The 16859-nt window shown below is 38.8% G+C and overlaps 1 protein-coding gene across 1 annotated transcript; it reads right to left on the minus strand.

Moving 5' to 3' along the window:
• Positions 1-817: 817 nt before the first annotated feature.
• On the minus strand, positions 818-15799 carry LOC129259429 (peptidase M20 domain-containing protein 2-like). Its single transcript, XM_064098537.1, has 8 exons — positions 15495-15799; positions 8736-8986; positions 7710-7913; positions 6538-6686; positions 5876-6018; positions 5141-5295; positions 4283-4508; positions 818-2423 (listed from the first exon to the last, which is right to left on the minus strand). Exons 2-8 carry the CDS (start codon positions 8919-8921, stop codon positions 2275-2277), a joined length of 1212 nt encoding a protein of 403 aa, XP_063954607.1. The 5' UTR covers positions 8922-8986; positions 15495-15799; the 3' UTR covers positions 818-2274.
• Positions 15800-16859: the final 1060 nt, after the last annotated feature.

The following is a 16859-nucleotide window of genomic DNA, read 5'->3' on the forward strand; positions in this document are numbered from 1 at the left end:
TATCTGAATTTCAAAGAGAAAATCACTTGCCTAAAAAGTTCAATATCTGCTCTTTTATTTGATACCTTAATCACAAAAAATGGTCAAGAAGTAAAAAAGTTATGTTCCTCGAAACAATGCTTGTATTTCTATACTTTTATTAAATATACGTGTTTTCACAGGTTACCCACAGAAGCTATCGCATGGTTAACATAAGACTTAATGCATGGCTGATCGTCAACAAAACGGAGTGTCAAGTGAGTTTGAACGCTAGCCTGTAGAACCTCTTAATTTTATGAAATTATTGAAATTTAAGCCTTATTTCAAATAACCAGAACTTTGTTATTTCTTGACCATTTTCTGTAATTGAGGTATCAAATTAAAGAGCAGATATTGTTAATGTGGTTTTCTTTTTTTTTTAAACCCATATACAGCCCGCCAAATGACTTTTTGGTATCCCCTCTTCAAATTGTTTATGCTCACTCATGCGTGAATGAGAAATAATCTAAGTAATTTCAGATGAAAGAGGAGATTCTAAGCTTTACAATGGTAGGTCATTTGTCTATTGTATTTGTGATTAAGTTATGATAAATCATCAATAAATCTTGGTTTCGTTTTTTGTGGGACGCACTGTGTATATATATATATAGTGTGTGGGTGTAGGATTCTAGCATATACATGTAGAGCAATAATTACAGCTATTTGTATTCAAGTTCAATTATCCGATACTAAAATGCTCCCCCTCTACCCCAATCTCTCTGGAAACTACTGCTCATACTGTAAGTTTGTTTTATTGTTTTTGTGTGTATTTTTGTGTTTTTTAAATAATTTTGATAACCTGTTTTGTAAATGTGGTAAAAAAAAATCTTAAATAAATACATTCCTTATGATCTCGCATTGTGAAACCGAGCATGACTTGTATATTATGAGAATACATGTACTTATATGATTTTGTTTTATCTTCCATCTAAGCCAACACACCATCACCCACTCTCACACCCACAGGCACACACAGTATCGTAATTTGTAAATCGGGGACTCACTTATCATTAATCGATAGAATGGGGACGTGTGTTTGTGGTCTCATTTAAAAAATATATATTAGTGCACTATCCAGCTTATTTTTGAGAGCCGAGTACGCTAACCGTGTACGCTTCCTACCGCCCTCCACACACAACTTGAGTTTAATTGGGTTAATGGGGATATAAGACGGTTTGACATGAGATGAGAAATAAATTTGGCATGTTTATCTGGTTCAAGCTGCACATGTAGGAAATGTCCCCAGGAGTAAGTCATTACAACTCTCACACGCACGTTTATCACAGACAGACATATACATCGCCTATAACAACGAGTCACTTAAATTGCTATACTTAAGGATATGCTTCTTCACTCGCCCCACCCCCCTAATTTTTTTGTTATACCATAATTTGAAAGCATGTATTATAATCAAATCTTAGTATTTTGGCCCTATCATTCATCTCTGAACGAAAAATGGAAACAAATATTGGGAAAAGGTGAAAATGTCTTTTATACAGGAAGAGTTGTTTAGCATAGCTGTTCAAAAGTTAGGCATGGCTTTACGTACGACTTAGGTGATATGTACATCATTTAGCACAAAAACATGTCGCAGGCCAAGCGTCCCTTATGGCGCAGTCACATTTCCCTTACGGCGGCTGTACGGTGAGTCTAAACTGAACAGCCATTTTTACATTTTTGGACCAGCTACACAGAGGTGGTTTGAATAAAAATAAAAAAACAGCTGTTTTCGACTCACCGTACGGGAAATGTGACTGCGCCATTTCTAAGAGTTTTGTGATGTGAAGCGGCCACCAAGGATGGCAACTAGGAGGATGGTATGTTGCTTGGAGAACAATGCAAATCCACATGAAAGGAACATCTGGGAGAACATCAACGGCACTCATCCGTCTTCATGTATTTCGAAAAAGAGCATTAAGGGAATGCGTCGCTCTTTTTTTTTTTTTTTTTTGGGGGGGACAAGAAACAAAAACCATGTACATGTACTGATGTCCGTGAAATTAGTTAGGTTTGAGCTTTATACAATGGTATTTGACTGGCTTTTCTAGTTTTATAAGACTAATAGTCTTCCAGGACCCACAGCGAAAAAAGAGGTGCGTTTAAATGCATTTTGATATATGATACAGCAGTCCACAATGCGATATATTACACTCGAGTCGACAATGTAATTCCAAATTCTGCTTGCTTCAACATCAAGTAATTATCAATTGCGACTCTCTCTGGAACGGACCCGGCCTATCCAGAACCGAAAACTCTCTATTTTGGAGGAGATGGGCCTACTTTGTCGTTGAATTCCTCCTTCACTTTGTCTAGAAGATGCCTGTTGCCGGGCTGCATCAGCTCCAGACACGTGAACGCCATGGCCTTGGCCTGGGCGAGGGTCGGTTTCTGTGCCGCTGCGGCTCCTGTGATATAATAATTGGTAGAAGTTTTTAAAAAAGCAAGTAAGAAATAATAACGGCATATTTACCCAGGGTAGCCACTTCAGTTCAGAAAACTGTTCTCCCAGCGGGCCCTGCTATCAGTATTAACCCGGCTTTAGCACGGCTACCTTCATCGGGTGCTCGAGCATTTGAGGAACTTCTTCCTACCGGGGCCTGGGTCGAGTGCAGCACAATGTGGATAAATTTCGTGCCGAAGGAAATTACGCCATGGCTGGGATTCGAACCCACGATCCTCTGTTTCAAAGTCAAGAGACTAATCCACTGGGCCACAACGCTCCACTTCTAGTTCGCAATAATGATAGCAAGCATATATTCACAAGAGTATTGAATATAACTAAACAAACAATTCTAAAGGAATTCGACATTCATAACTGACGTATACAAAAAAAAATCGATGAAATGTCTTACTGCATTGACTTACTTGGAATGAACAAAAATTAATGTAAAGCAGTCGACTTCGAAATCGAAGTCGGCTTCTTGTCATTTAGACTCAAACGACACTTTTTAATATTATTTTTGATGCGTCAAGTAAAGGGAGAAACCGATGCGATCCAAATGATCTGCCACTCCAATTTTGTCACAGTTCTTCCACTTTTGTCATTGATTTCGAACTCGATTCTTTTCAAGCTCACTGCGTCCAAATATTAGTTTTGAATTTGTTTCTCTTTCTTTTCTTCTCACCCTCCCTCCATCTCTCTTTTATTCTTATTATTTATCCACTTTCCCTATTTGACTCTTTCAACGCCCCCACAAATTCTTTTCACTTAATATCTTTGGCTCTTCCAAATTCCAGTGTAATCTGATTTTGAGTTTGTCCTATTTCCTTGATTGCTGATTTCATAATATTTTAAAGGAAGCTCTGCCTTTAATGCAGGTTTATTCATATTTCACACTCATTTATTGTCATTGTTACAATCTACTGTCATATTTTTCTAAATGAATTACTAATTACTATGCCACACTGTACTCTGTTACATAACCAAATATATTGTGTTGTCTTGTGTTGATATGTTGTTATTCATTTTTTTGAAATATGAGAATAAATTCACATCAAAGAGAAATTAAAATATTAGGATTAGACTCTTCGATTGCCAAGCACATGTACTATGTCTTTCCTATTGTAAATAGGATTTCAAAACAAGTCTTTAAATTTTTCATCTCTGATAAAGATTGAATCTGTCTAGTTTCATTAAGACAAAATTCGTCCAATGTGACCCTACAAGAAAATAACCTGGTAAGTGTTTCAAAAAGCTGTTCGTAAGCTAAGAGCGACTTTACAAACAACTGGTGAACCTTTCTTACGCGCTAAATAATCACCAATGAACATTTAATGGCGAATTTCATTTACAACAAGAAAGGATCACCAGTCGCTCTTTAAATAACTCCTAACTTACGAACAGCTATGAAACGACCCCCGGGAATTGAAAAAAAAAGAAAGAAATGGAATGACAAATTTGTACACAAAGCCGAATCCAAATCGATGGTTTACGAATCTCGTACAACATTGGGAACACCATTCTTCTTATTGATGATAGGAGACGTACTGATGGAAAGTGATAACATGGATATTGCCCTAGTTACAAAACATCTCGTAGGAGGCCCTGCGTCAGCATTTTCGCAATAACCTTATATGCGCCAAAAATCGTGAGGATGTATGAAAAAATCATTTAGGCATATACGATACAAATATAGTAGGTTATTCTTATTGTAAGCTGAATAACTTTCATATTAATAATTGCAAGTAACAGCCATGATGATGCGCTTTTCTCTCGAGCAGTCTATCCATAATGTCCATTCGCAGTTTATATGGTTGGACTTACCAGTTGCAGCATTGAATTCCCTCGAGTGGTTAGCTGCGTCAGTACCGATGTAATACAAAGGATGTATACTTGGTACAACGTAAGAAACGTCACCCATATCCGTAGAGAACGTCACTTCACTGGTAGCGTAATCGACGGAGAGTTCCGACAGCTGACTCTCGTACACTGACGCTAGTGCCTCGTTCGTGACTAAATTGGCGTAGTCCTTTCCAAAAGTGTACTCTACCTGTAAAAACGCGATGAAGCAAAGAACACATGTAGATATATATAATTAATTTTAATAATTCATATTAATAACTCATTTTTCCTACCTATATAGAGGTTTTACAGGTGATTCTTTTAGAGCCCTCCACCCCCTCTCCTTTGCTCTCTTATCAGGGTTGTTTTTTTTCTTCATTTATTTCATCTCGACTTTGATTTAAGTTATATTTTATTTGTATCTCAGTTCAGACATTATTCTGTTAATACCGTTTAAGACAAATTTCATAACACGGTACTAATCTACATGATCTACATAATATGTAGAAATTGTGGATAAGCCCACTCTAGTCTACAACTTGAGCCAGCGATGCCCATGCATAGCTTTACTTTAAGCCTACATGTAATGTTTGCCTTGCAGTCGAAATCGAGGTACTTTTGTCGACACTTATCTAACGAAGCTTATTTTGCTCTCATTTCGCCAAGATTGGACGGCTAATTAATTTAAAACATTTAAAATTTATTATGCTAGTTGCCACATTATAAAACATAATGACATTCACCGAGTCACATCAACAAAGATACATGCGACTCTTGACGTCTCTGCGGTATATTTCGATTGTGAACATTTTCCCGTTCCATTGGCTTCCTTCAATTTACCTTGCAGCCGGTTGCCGTAGCAGCTCCTTTTACACATCCGCCAATTTTGTCTTTAAGTGTAGGCATGTCACTGCTATCGACTGTTCTTAGGTAGAATGTCATCTGCGATTCCTCCGGGATAATACTGGGGGTCTTGCCGGCTTTCAAAATGGTGCCTGTTTAGGAGGATAATAAAGAAGGAACAATATATCAGTCACTGGGATGTTGTATTAGTTAATCCAAACGGTCAAAATCATGGCAATTTAAGGATGACAAGACAGCCACACTGGATGACCGAAAGTTAGATGATTATAGTCGCCACGAAAGCATTTCAAAATTTCTGATTACTATGTGTAATTATTAGGCCTACTTTCGGAAGACATAAATTCTTTTGTTGATTCCTTATTTATGATGAAGTCACGTCAAAAGAATCGAGAAACTCGACGTTTGACGAGATTATTTGGCAACATCCATCTTCGCGAGAATACGCAGTTTAGAAGAAACACATTACGGATTTGTTTATAAATAGAAAGGAAGAACATGCTTTTAGAACGTACATGTATCAAAAGTGTAGTTAAAATCGCCAAAGTGGGGTTCTGGCATGCAATTGGATGTTTTCAAAAGGCCGATTTGTATTATCGGTTGGGCAATAGTGCCAGAGAGTAGAAGGGGCTGAACACATGCTTCAAGTGCATTAGGATGCGAAACGATCACGGTCAGACATTTGGATGTGTAATGACATCTCCTTGCACTTACCATGGACTCTCCACTCAGGTTTAAGATGCTGTCTCATTGCGGAGATGTTTGCATAGCACAAGACCACAGCGTCCAAAGCATTCACTCCTTCCCATGGACATGATGACGCGTGTGCTGCCCGACCAGTGAAAGTAACATCCATGCTAAGATGACGCCAAACAGACAAAAATAACTGAATACTGACATAATACTAGTATATATGGAAATCTTGTACGAATCTGTTGATTATCGCTATTACAAACCCATTCGGTCTCAAAACATTAACTATTAACCATAATAGTTCAAACAGGACTCGCTCCGAAAAAAAGAAAGTTAAATGTGATATGCAAAGTGTCAGGTGTGCTGCTATGCCAGTTAATATATCATATTTTGCATGGCATGCTTGAGCTCACCTTGCACAAGAGGGAATTCGCATATGCCCCTTAGGCCCTAACCTATCCTTGCCTATTCGCATCGCCCATCTATAACATTAAATCGTACCCTGTCGAAAAGGCCATTGCCGCTCCAACCACCATTGACAAAAGTCCCGTCAATACCTATAACCTCTCAGGAACACAATGTGTCCTTAACTTCAGCCTAAACACAAATGGTCCATGACTTCAGCCTCAATGTATTGCCCTAATTGGTTCAACTGTCTACAGAAACTGAAAATATAGACTTACGTTGTGCAAGCCAGAATGACCGGTCTGGATACATTACGAGGGTAGGGATGAACCATCATAGCAAAATCGATTCCTTGGAAGGCTCCTGCATTGATGAGCTTAATCTTCCCGCCACCGTGCTCTTCGGCAGGGGTACCCATGACCGTCACCTGGATAGATTAGATGATAATGGGTTTATCATCTATATAATCCGGGCAAACAGTACTTATTGCATTTCGACATCGAAAACGGGAGCAATGTGACTTGGGCGCGTGTACTGCTTTGGGCGCATATCTCAAACGCGAATTCGTCATGATCCATGCCAAGCGCTCTGACGATAAAGTAGGCCTTATCCATATCCATCGTCCTCAAAAAGGCAGCGTTCTGTTAATCCTATGATTCCTCACGGCGCATTACTGGGTTACAATTGCCTTGAAATTCGTATATATATTCTTATTTAAAAGGAACTATTAACTGGTTCGCGTTTGGCTCGAAGATAGCTGCTCAGTCAGTAGATCCGCGGTTTGGGATTCGGGTGACCCGGGTTCGAATCCTACTTGGTGCGCGAGTACCCTTTGGTAACGCATTTCTCCTCGGTCCTCTAGTAGCTTGCTAACAAGCAGCTGCTCGGCCGTAATATCGCAACAAGGTGTATCTCAGCTAGAGGCCTACGTGGTGAGAAATGGAATCGAGAAAAACGACATTGAAGTTTGAGCAGTTGCATTTGCTTCAGAAGCTATATAAACATTGATGAATGGTTAAGAGTTTATTTTTTAGTATATTTGTATATAATATATTTTCAAGATAAAAACCAGTTATATCTAGATACATTCTTTTCCCCTTAACATGTAACGAGAGCCGCAATGACTATCTCGTAAATCAGGTTTAAAACATCACCACTAGATCCTGTAGAAACACAAAAAAAGTAAAATACATTGTGAGAGAATACCATAGGGCTTTTTTGTAATATATGATTTGCTATAATTTTCCTTATATATTGGTCGTGTAAAGAAAATATTTCATCTAGTATATATCGTTCGTCTGGGGGTAATACATGTTGATGCTAAGAGGGAGATTTCGCATGAATTATATCCAACTGTTGATGTGTAGTTAATGCTGCCTAAAGCTATTCTTGTCATTCACATCAACAAAAACACACATATAATCAAGGAATTGTATCGTTGTAATCTCACCCTTCCTTTCGGCGCATCGGGCAGCTCGAGTGCAGCTTTGATCCCTAAACCTGCGGCAGCTCCTGACTCGGCGATCAGAGGATGACCACAGGCATGGTCTATATCAGGTAGAGCATCGTACTCACAGATCACACAAACATGGACACCACCATCGGTACCGTAAGTAGCCTTGAATGCCGTGTCCAGATGGAAGCTCCGTGTTACCTTGAAAGAAATTTAAGAAATAAGAAAAGATAGAGTTTAATATTTCATGTCGATCTAGTCAAATGTTTGGTAATTTTGATTGATTGGTTAATCGATTGATAACCTGAATAGATAGATATATGCATTTGCAATCATAGTACAGCTAGGAGTAGACATCATATACGGACGAATATGATTGATGTAGGAAGTGTCTGCATGTTTGCATGATACGGTGACTGATAGTTACACCCACTGGCGAGTTAAGGGGGGGGGGCAAAGCCGGCCCGTGCCCCCCCCCCCCCCTCTTGAGAGGCACAATTAAATTTGTAATGTTAAAATGCCGTTAAAACAGAAGGGTCCCCTCCTTTTGAAAGTGAAGGCCTTCTTTATTTTTCCTTGTTAATTTTTTTTCTCGGGAAAATGTTCCCCCCCCCCTTTGGAAAATCCTGGAACCCTTCCTGGTTACACCCACAATCATATAGGCGAAACAGACTCCAGACAGACTCATTCGCTAATGCTATTTCCAATGACATAATCAGTCGGTTAATGGGAGTCGGATTCGTAGGTGTAACAGAAGCATGGTATAGATGTGTGATTGACGGTCATTATAATTAATCTAGGTCTGAGTGACTTTCATTGAGTGATATAAACGGTTGATTGAACCGATTGTTCTTTTCATATATTGATCTAACATTTCACCAACTATATACTGATTAATTGGACTTTCATCTTCTTTGAAATGAATTTTAGATACTTATACCTTGTTGACAAATCGATTGAATTTGATTGACCGTACTCGCAGATTTATTTATTGATTAATTGTGCTAATTTGATATCATATACCTCGAATCCTTCCTTTTCTAGGAAGTTTGTCAGGCTAGCGTGGCAATGGTGTTCCTCAAAGTCTAACTCAGGATGCGTCCAGATGTCGTTACTAAGTTCATTCAAAGCTGCAGCGGTTCCTTCGATCTTAGCTCCAGCTGCATCCTTGGACCTTCTTAAGAGGGCGCTGTCTTGGTCATTCATCATATAGGGTTGTGATGGGTTTCTCCAGAAACTTAAAGGAGATCAGTCAGATCACTGATGTGTTTTTTCTGACAAAGAAAAAAGGAAATTGATATTTAGCTCATCGCAAATTGTAAGGCGTTATTTTCTTACAGACGAGGATGCGTTTGATGGGGATTGATTTGTGATTGAGTTACAGAGGGTTTTTTTAATGGAGCAAAAGTTCAATGCTGAATTTTCGATGTCTAACTCAAAGTAGGAGAGCACGATATCCAAGGAGCCGATTCGGGCCACGCGGCAACACATTTGTCTTCTTTGCTAAATTGATTTAACATCACAAAAATATCAAGTAACACGATTAAGTCTCCTCATCATCGATTCACTGCCTATCTACAGGCATTTAATTTGCGGTACCCCAAAAAACAGGACTAGACCAGTCTGAAACATTGAACAAAGGATACCCAGTAGGAAGTGCAGCCAGTTTAGGCCTGGGGTGGGTCCGGGAGTTCATAACTGGGAAAGTGGGTCGGGGCAAGGTCCTAGCTCACTAAAAAGTAAATTATCCAATCCGCACTTCAGAAAGGCAACAATAGGGGGCGCACTCATCTCACTTTGAGGCGCAGAACCAGGATAATCCCCCCAAAAAGTGACGTCACACCCTTCAATTGAGTACCAGGGTAACATCGAATTACGACTCGGACTTCTCTGTTTAATAATTCTGCTTGCTTCGACTGCCATCTTTTCCCTTCTCCATTGAATTTTCGGTTCCATGACATTTGCTCGGGCGACAATTACCCCGATGGAAAATGTACACGTTAAGCCAAACATAAAACCTAACCTCCATGACTTAATAAACCCTTTTTCCTTAGCTCTTTACATTATTCTAAACCAAGAACTCTAGTACAATCCTAATCCTATATTTACCCACTGAGATTAACACCGGAGCAGTTGTCGCAGGAGCACATGGCGTGTCACTGTATTTTTCCCCTCCTTTTCAGGCCAAAATGTGTACACTACTAATTGGCCCCTGTGATAATAAAAAGGTTCCATTCTTGTGTGCACCTCCTCCGCCGGTCCCTCATCGGAAGGATTTTTTTTTTTTCGGTTTTTATTATAACAAATTGAAGTAAATCACAAAATTTAAAAAAATATTATTGGCTGATTGCAAATCACATAAACAATAGTTGGTTACACAAAAATCTCATCGAAAGGATTAAGGAAATGCTTCCCTTTTTTGTCAGGTCTCTGGGGGCGAGGGTGGGCTTCTAGAAAAAATTACCCGCACCCCTCAGATCGATTAATTTTCGATACATGTACCGCCCCCTTCCTTTATAAAATCATAAAACCCAGGCACCGAACTTGCCTCGACACATTAACACATATCTCTTAGCATGATACTGTTATTTAATAGCAGTATGCGTTTGTATGCGTATGGAGCCTACTCATGGGCCTGTTGGAGCAATTAATGTAGGCCTAAATCAATATAAAAAGGGTTTTCACTCCCTATGTGGTTTTTATAAAGAAATATTGTCATTATTATTAGTAGTAATATTAGTATCATCATTATTGTTATTATTACTGTTGTTATTATTATTATTATTATTATTGTCGTTATTATTATCATATCATTATTATTATCAAAGGGTCTTCACTCGAGAATGAAAGTAAGTTTTGTCAAACTCCTAGCCTCCGAAGAAATGTATATGACTGCCCTAGCTATGTGTTAACTTGGTAAACGAAGCCTAATGATGTACATTGGAGCGTATACCAACCAAATTTCCCAGGGCTGCCTTTACCAACAAAATTTCCCAGGGGTGCTGCAAATCCCAGAATCCTTAACATGCCCGCTTGCGAATTGCCAGGGCCATGAACCTTTAGCATTTCCGAAAGAACTTGGCACATGAAATCCATCGGGGGTCTGTCTAGGGTCTGCACCTGGGTACAAATGCTACAGTCTTACCGATGAGACCGACTCCAAACCGATAGATGGTCCCGGTCGAAGGTGTCATCGGTGAAAAATTAATATATCTCTTGTCGATCTGAGGTAACACAAAGCTTCACAATTATCGTAGAAGAATATCTTTACGATTGATTGCATTAACCACAATGTACAATCAATCGTAAAAAGCAAGCGTACAATCAATCGCTAACCAGGGTCTCGTAACACAGAGGTTAGCGATTGGTCGCTAATTTCAAAGAACAATTATGATTGGTTCATATTCAGTCTACTTCGCAAAATGCGCATGCAACGAGAATCTTGATTGGTCATAAAACTAGCGATTACTCGCTCACCTTTACGGCGCCCTGGTGGGTGTTTCATAAAGCTGTTCGTACAGTTATGCACAACTTTACGCACGACTGGAACGTGTTCTTAGGTCATGAATCAATTATACAGGGATATCACGTAGCACAAGAAAGGATCACCAGTCGTGCGTAAAGTCATTTGTATCTTACGAACAGCTTTATGAAACACCCCTGGTATCAGATTCGCTGATGTGACTATACATGTGGCGCGTCCCTGATTCATTGAACCGACTCTTCCAAGCTCGCACGGTTTATTCCCAATTCGTCTAATGCCAGTTCGTCCAATTGCAAACTCGTCTACCATCATTTGGTCTATCATTAGTTCGTCCGTCCTCTATCCACATGGTCTAATTTCCAATTCGTCCACTGACCATTTCGTCTAATAACCAGTTGGTCCAGTAGCCATTTAGTCCATATACCATTTGGTCTTATTGGACTAAGTGTTAATTGTGCAAGATGAATTAAATTGAAATGGATATTAGACCAACTGGTTGTGAGACGGAATGGTCAAAGACGAAATGGTGATTAGACGAAGTGATGATTAGACCAAATTGTTATTGGATCAAATGGTTGTTAGACAAAATGTTGATGGACGGAATGGCATTAGACTAATTGACTGTAGACCATGTGATGAGTGGACGAGTTGGCAGTAGACGAATTGGCAATTTACCGCTGGCATATAATAATAAATAACATAGGATTTGTATAGCGCACGTATCCACCTTGCTAGGTGCTCAAGGCGCTCCTATATTACTCCGGCTAAGCTTGTCTACCGATTCTGGTGCGCACAACTTTTTGAGGAATTACTTTCTGCCGGTACCCATTTACCTCACCTGGGTCGAGTGCAGTAGTGTGGTTAAATTTCTTGCTGAAGGAAAACACGCCATGGCTAGGATTCGAACGCACTGGCGTAAATCCCGGGGGGGATGGGGGGGATACATCCCCCCCACTTTTCGAGGAGGGGGGGATGGCCTGTACAAACATCCCCCCCACTTTTTACGAAAGAAATAAAAAAAAAAATCACAAGAGATAATTGTTTTATTGGTGAAAATTCTTCCTAAAATACCGCTTAACAAATAAAACAATATTATTGAATCATAAAATGCAAATAAAGAGCCAGTTCACCATTTCCAAACGAAATATTTATGTCCTTATTATAACATTGAAGAGAAATCCCCGTTTCTTCCAATATTCATCAATGTTGGGGTCTTTGGGAAGGGATTAAGATGGAATGTCAATTTTTTTTCAATGTAATCTCTAAGAAAACAATTAAACCATCATGGGGTAAAAAGATAATAATATTGGAGGGGTATTTGCCATATGGACATACAGTGGCGTAACTACGGGGGGGGGGGGGCATGGGGGGCACATGCTCCCCCCCCCCATCGGCTGACCAAAACAAAAACGGGGAAATGGGGGAAAATAGAAAAGAGGGAGAAAGGAAGAGAAACGTAGTGGGAAAGAGGAAAATATTATTCATTATAATGTTGTATTATAATTATGTTATGTTACATTACATAAGAAATATTGTCATCATAACTTCATGAAATATGATTTGCCCAGGGCCTACGTCTTCATAGTTCCTGGTGCTCGCATTGTCTGTTCAACGAGATATATAATCCTGTTGTACTAAAACATCCCGTTTTCAAGTCAATATAAACTAAATATATTTCCTAGCACTTGAGTTATCATTGTTTTATGTAGTGACATGAGCTTCTTTTACATGATTAAAAAGGTGATTGCCCAATGTTAAGGTCTTCGTATATATAAAAACATTTCCTTCCGTGATTACGTTCGCATTAGTGGATTGGTGAGATATGTCTGCTCTTCATGAATTCCTAAAATCAGTCCTTGAAATGTCCCTTCTTCTGATCTGAATATAAAAAATTTTCAGCTCGCGCTTCGCGCTCGCATCATTTGGTTAATGAAATACGTATGGTCCTAGTTAATTCCTACAAAGAAACCTTAGAATGCCCCACTTCAGGTCTTAATTATCTAAATTATCTAAATTTTCAGCTCGCGCTTCACGCTCGCAATATTTGATTAGTGAGATGCGTATGATAATCATGATTGCAATGAGTACAAAAAGTGTTTCATGTGTTCAGATGTAATTCTAATAAAATCAGCAAGCGCTTGGCACTTGCATTAGATGACTATGGTGAGATATGCATACTCTTAATGGATTCCTAAAATATATTCCTTAAAATCTCGCTGTTTGGGGTCAAAATATACGAAAATTTCAGCTCGCGCTTCGCGCTCGCATTGTTTAGCGAGACAGGTACCTATCATGATTACACACATTTGATTATAATGTCCCTTCTTAGGTGTGAATATAAAAAGTTCAGCTCGCGCTTCGCGCTCGCATTATTTGATCAGTGAGATACATATCCGTTCAATGACATTGTCCTTAAAATGTCTCTATTAGGTCAGAATAACTAGCAACCGAGCGCGCTTCGCGCGCTCACTCAGTGATTCGAAAATTCTGCTGGTGCCCCCACAATGCCGTGACCCACGGTATGCCACTGTGGACATATCAATTACAATTCCTTGCATATCTAAAAACATGATAACAAAACAAAAAGCCAAAATATTTCAGTCATCCCCCCCACCCCTCAACACGGATTTACGCCAGTGCCCACGACCCTCTGTTTGAAAGGCGAGAGTCAGAACCACTAGATCTATACCACGACGCGCCCACATTGGCCAATAAAGGGAGAGTTCACCCTGACAACAATTAAGTTTATTGTAAAAATAAAAAAAAATATAATAAATAAAAAAAATATTGCCGAAGGTTTGAGAAAAATCCACCAAAGAATAAACAAGTTATTAGAATTTCAATTATTTCATTTGTGACGTCATATGCGAGCAGCTTTCTTACATATCGTATGGTAAAAAATCAATGAAAATTGTAAATGGTTTTTACTGTACCTTCAGTATATCAATACACAAATCAGTTTACACCCGTTTCTAAAAAAGAAAACAAAAATAAGTCATCACGAATCATTAAAAAATCGAAATTTATGCATTTTATATTGAACATATTGGGCAGCTGCTCGTTTATGACGTCACAAATAAAGAAAAATTAAATTCTAATAACGTTCTAAATCTTAAATGGATATTTCTCAGACCTTCACCAATATATTTTATTATCTTTCTGCTATTCTTATAACAAACTTTTCTTTAGGGCGAACTTCCCCTGTTATCATAGCATTTACAAAATGTAAAACAGATAGAAAACAATAACTAAAATCTTATAAAACATCATATTCCACATGATCAACATGATGGAGATTGATTGAAGGATTTTATTGTAAATATCCATTCTCGCAGTCCAAAGACTGATTTGCAATGGTTACAATGTATGTACAAGATAAAATAAATAATACAATTAAACATTTGATTCGAGAATAAATAGTAAATGAAATAGTTACATGCATGCACAATTGAAAGTAGTACTTTTTGAAACAATTATAATGAGAAATAGAAGTGTATTCACAGGAAATAAGTTGTACTTTTTCGGACTTTGTCAATAATTCATATATGGCATTGACTTATGAAATGGGTATCATACGAAATATTGAAAGTTCGTGTCTAAATCATGAGTTTAGAAGAAAAACTAAACAATATGTATTGCACAGGTTGAGTAGGTTTACTCCAAAGATATTGGGCAACACACCGTCCACACAACAGTCGATCAGAATATCTATCAAACCCCGGGCAGCCTCCAACCAACACCGTATAGTTTGAATGAAAACTACACAGTATTGGTCAAAAACAACCAGAGCAGACACACCTCCAACCAACCACCGCGCGGATAGCACGTGGAGGTGCCGAGTGGTCTTATATGCGCCTGGCTATTTATATGGAAAGTTCGGGGTTCGATCCCCGGCCGCGGCACTTATGGAAGGCATTTAATCGACAATGCTCTATCCTGCATTCAAATAAATGTAAATGATATACGCATTCTTGGTCACTAGAGGCCTTTTCACACGTTAATCTTGAATCATCATTGTAATAATGATTGCGATTGTATTCTTGGCTGTGATTAGCGTTTGTGATTCTAACCATATTCTAGTTTGGTTTCACACGTGCTAAATATTCGTAATTATAGAGCCTTATTTTTCACTGGAATCGTCATTCAAATTACGATTTTTTTTTACCGTGTGAAAGCTAGGGCGGTAGGCGATGATCCCATTGCATTGAATTCAAGTCTTTTGAAACATGATAAGTGTGTCCAATGATTTTACGTACAAGTATTAGATTTAATCAAAGACAAAATATGGTTGAACTTACCAGTTATCGAGAAGAACGAATAACCACGTCTTCATCAAAGTATATAGTCAGACGTAGTACATATTACAAAGATGTACAGTGGCAGTGTTAATCTAGGGTACGTATTTGTTTATGATATCACCTCCGTCCTGTTATGCGCTATTATACAACGTACAACTACAAGACTGACAATGTACAAGGACTTTACCATGCTCATGTTCGCGGTCATGTTCCGTTCAATTCCGCAGTCATAAGATGATTAGTATTCATGAGTTTCAATCATGTTTGGCACATAGCCAGTATAAGCAGGGTTGTTACATATACCCTGGGATTCAGTGGTGTAACTACGGGGGCACGTGCCCCATGGCCCTGGGAAGCACGGGTGCTGAAGCACCCCATAGATTTTCCCAGGGGGTGCTGCGTGTATTATTTTCCATATAGGCAGCACCCCCTGGAATTCTGGTTGGCGTGTCACATAGGCATGAGCGGAAATCCCAGGGGGGACGCGTCCCCCTACCATTTTGGAAAGGGGGGACATAATATCAAATGTCCCCCCTACTATTTGTGGTCTTTTATTATGGAAAAAAATACATCAAAATCGAAATTATACACATGGGCATTCTCACGGTAACTGACGTTACAAGGCACAATTTTACACACTTTTCATTGTATGTATGATTATCTCTAAAACAACAAATGATGAGAGTTTTGCTTTGAAGCAAAACATATTTCGAAATATGTATAAACAAATAGCTTTTGTTAAGAACTGGGATAGGCAAAAAGGCATACCGGCCCGACTATTCTCGAACTCGCATCTAGCCCTATATGCCAGCCAAAGAGTGATGACTTTGATGGCCATTGTCAATTTCATAACTGATATAAATGACGAAAAAAGAAAATCACCTCTGGATACTTATAAGTAAATTTAGTGCATAGATAGTAGACGAGAATGTTCCATACCCCGTAAGAACATACTTTTGTTAAACCAATTTATTTTCCCTTTATTCCACATTCACTTTGAATATAAGAATAATTTCATTGTCCGTGTACTCAGTAAAAAGAATAGTTTTCATGAGTTATGATGAATCCTTCGCTATGAGTTTGAACTATATTTAATTCCCCAAATTTGTTTTTAAATACGCTATTAACGAGACTTTTATATTCCATTTATACACGAAATTCCTGCCGTGGGATGGGTCATCATAGGCAGGCGCGGATGCGGGGGGGGGCACTGGGCGCACGTGCCCCCCCCCCCCCCCCTTGAGAAGCAAAATTTGTAAAAATGCCTTTAAAACAGAAGACCTTTTTTTTTTTTGCTTGTCAAATTTTTTCGGGTATGAAATATCCTTAATTTGTGATTTTTGGGGCTTGTCAAAATTTTCCTCC

Source organism: Lytechinus pictus, chromosome 4 (genome assembly GCF_037042905.1).
Source record: "Lytechinus pictus isolate F3 Inbred chromosome 4, Lp3.0, whole genome shotgun sequence".
Taxonomy (NCBI): domain Eukaryota; kingdom Metazoa; phylum Echinodermata; class Echinoidea; order Temnopleuroida; family Toxopneustidae; genus Lytechinus; species Lytechinus pictus.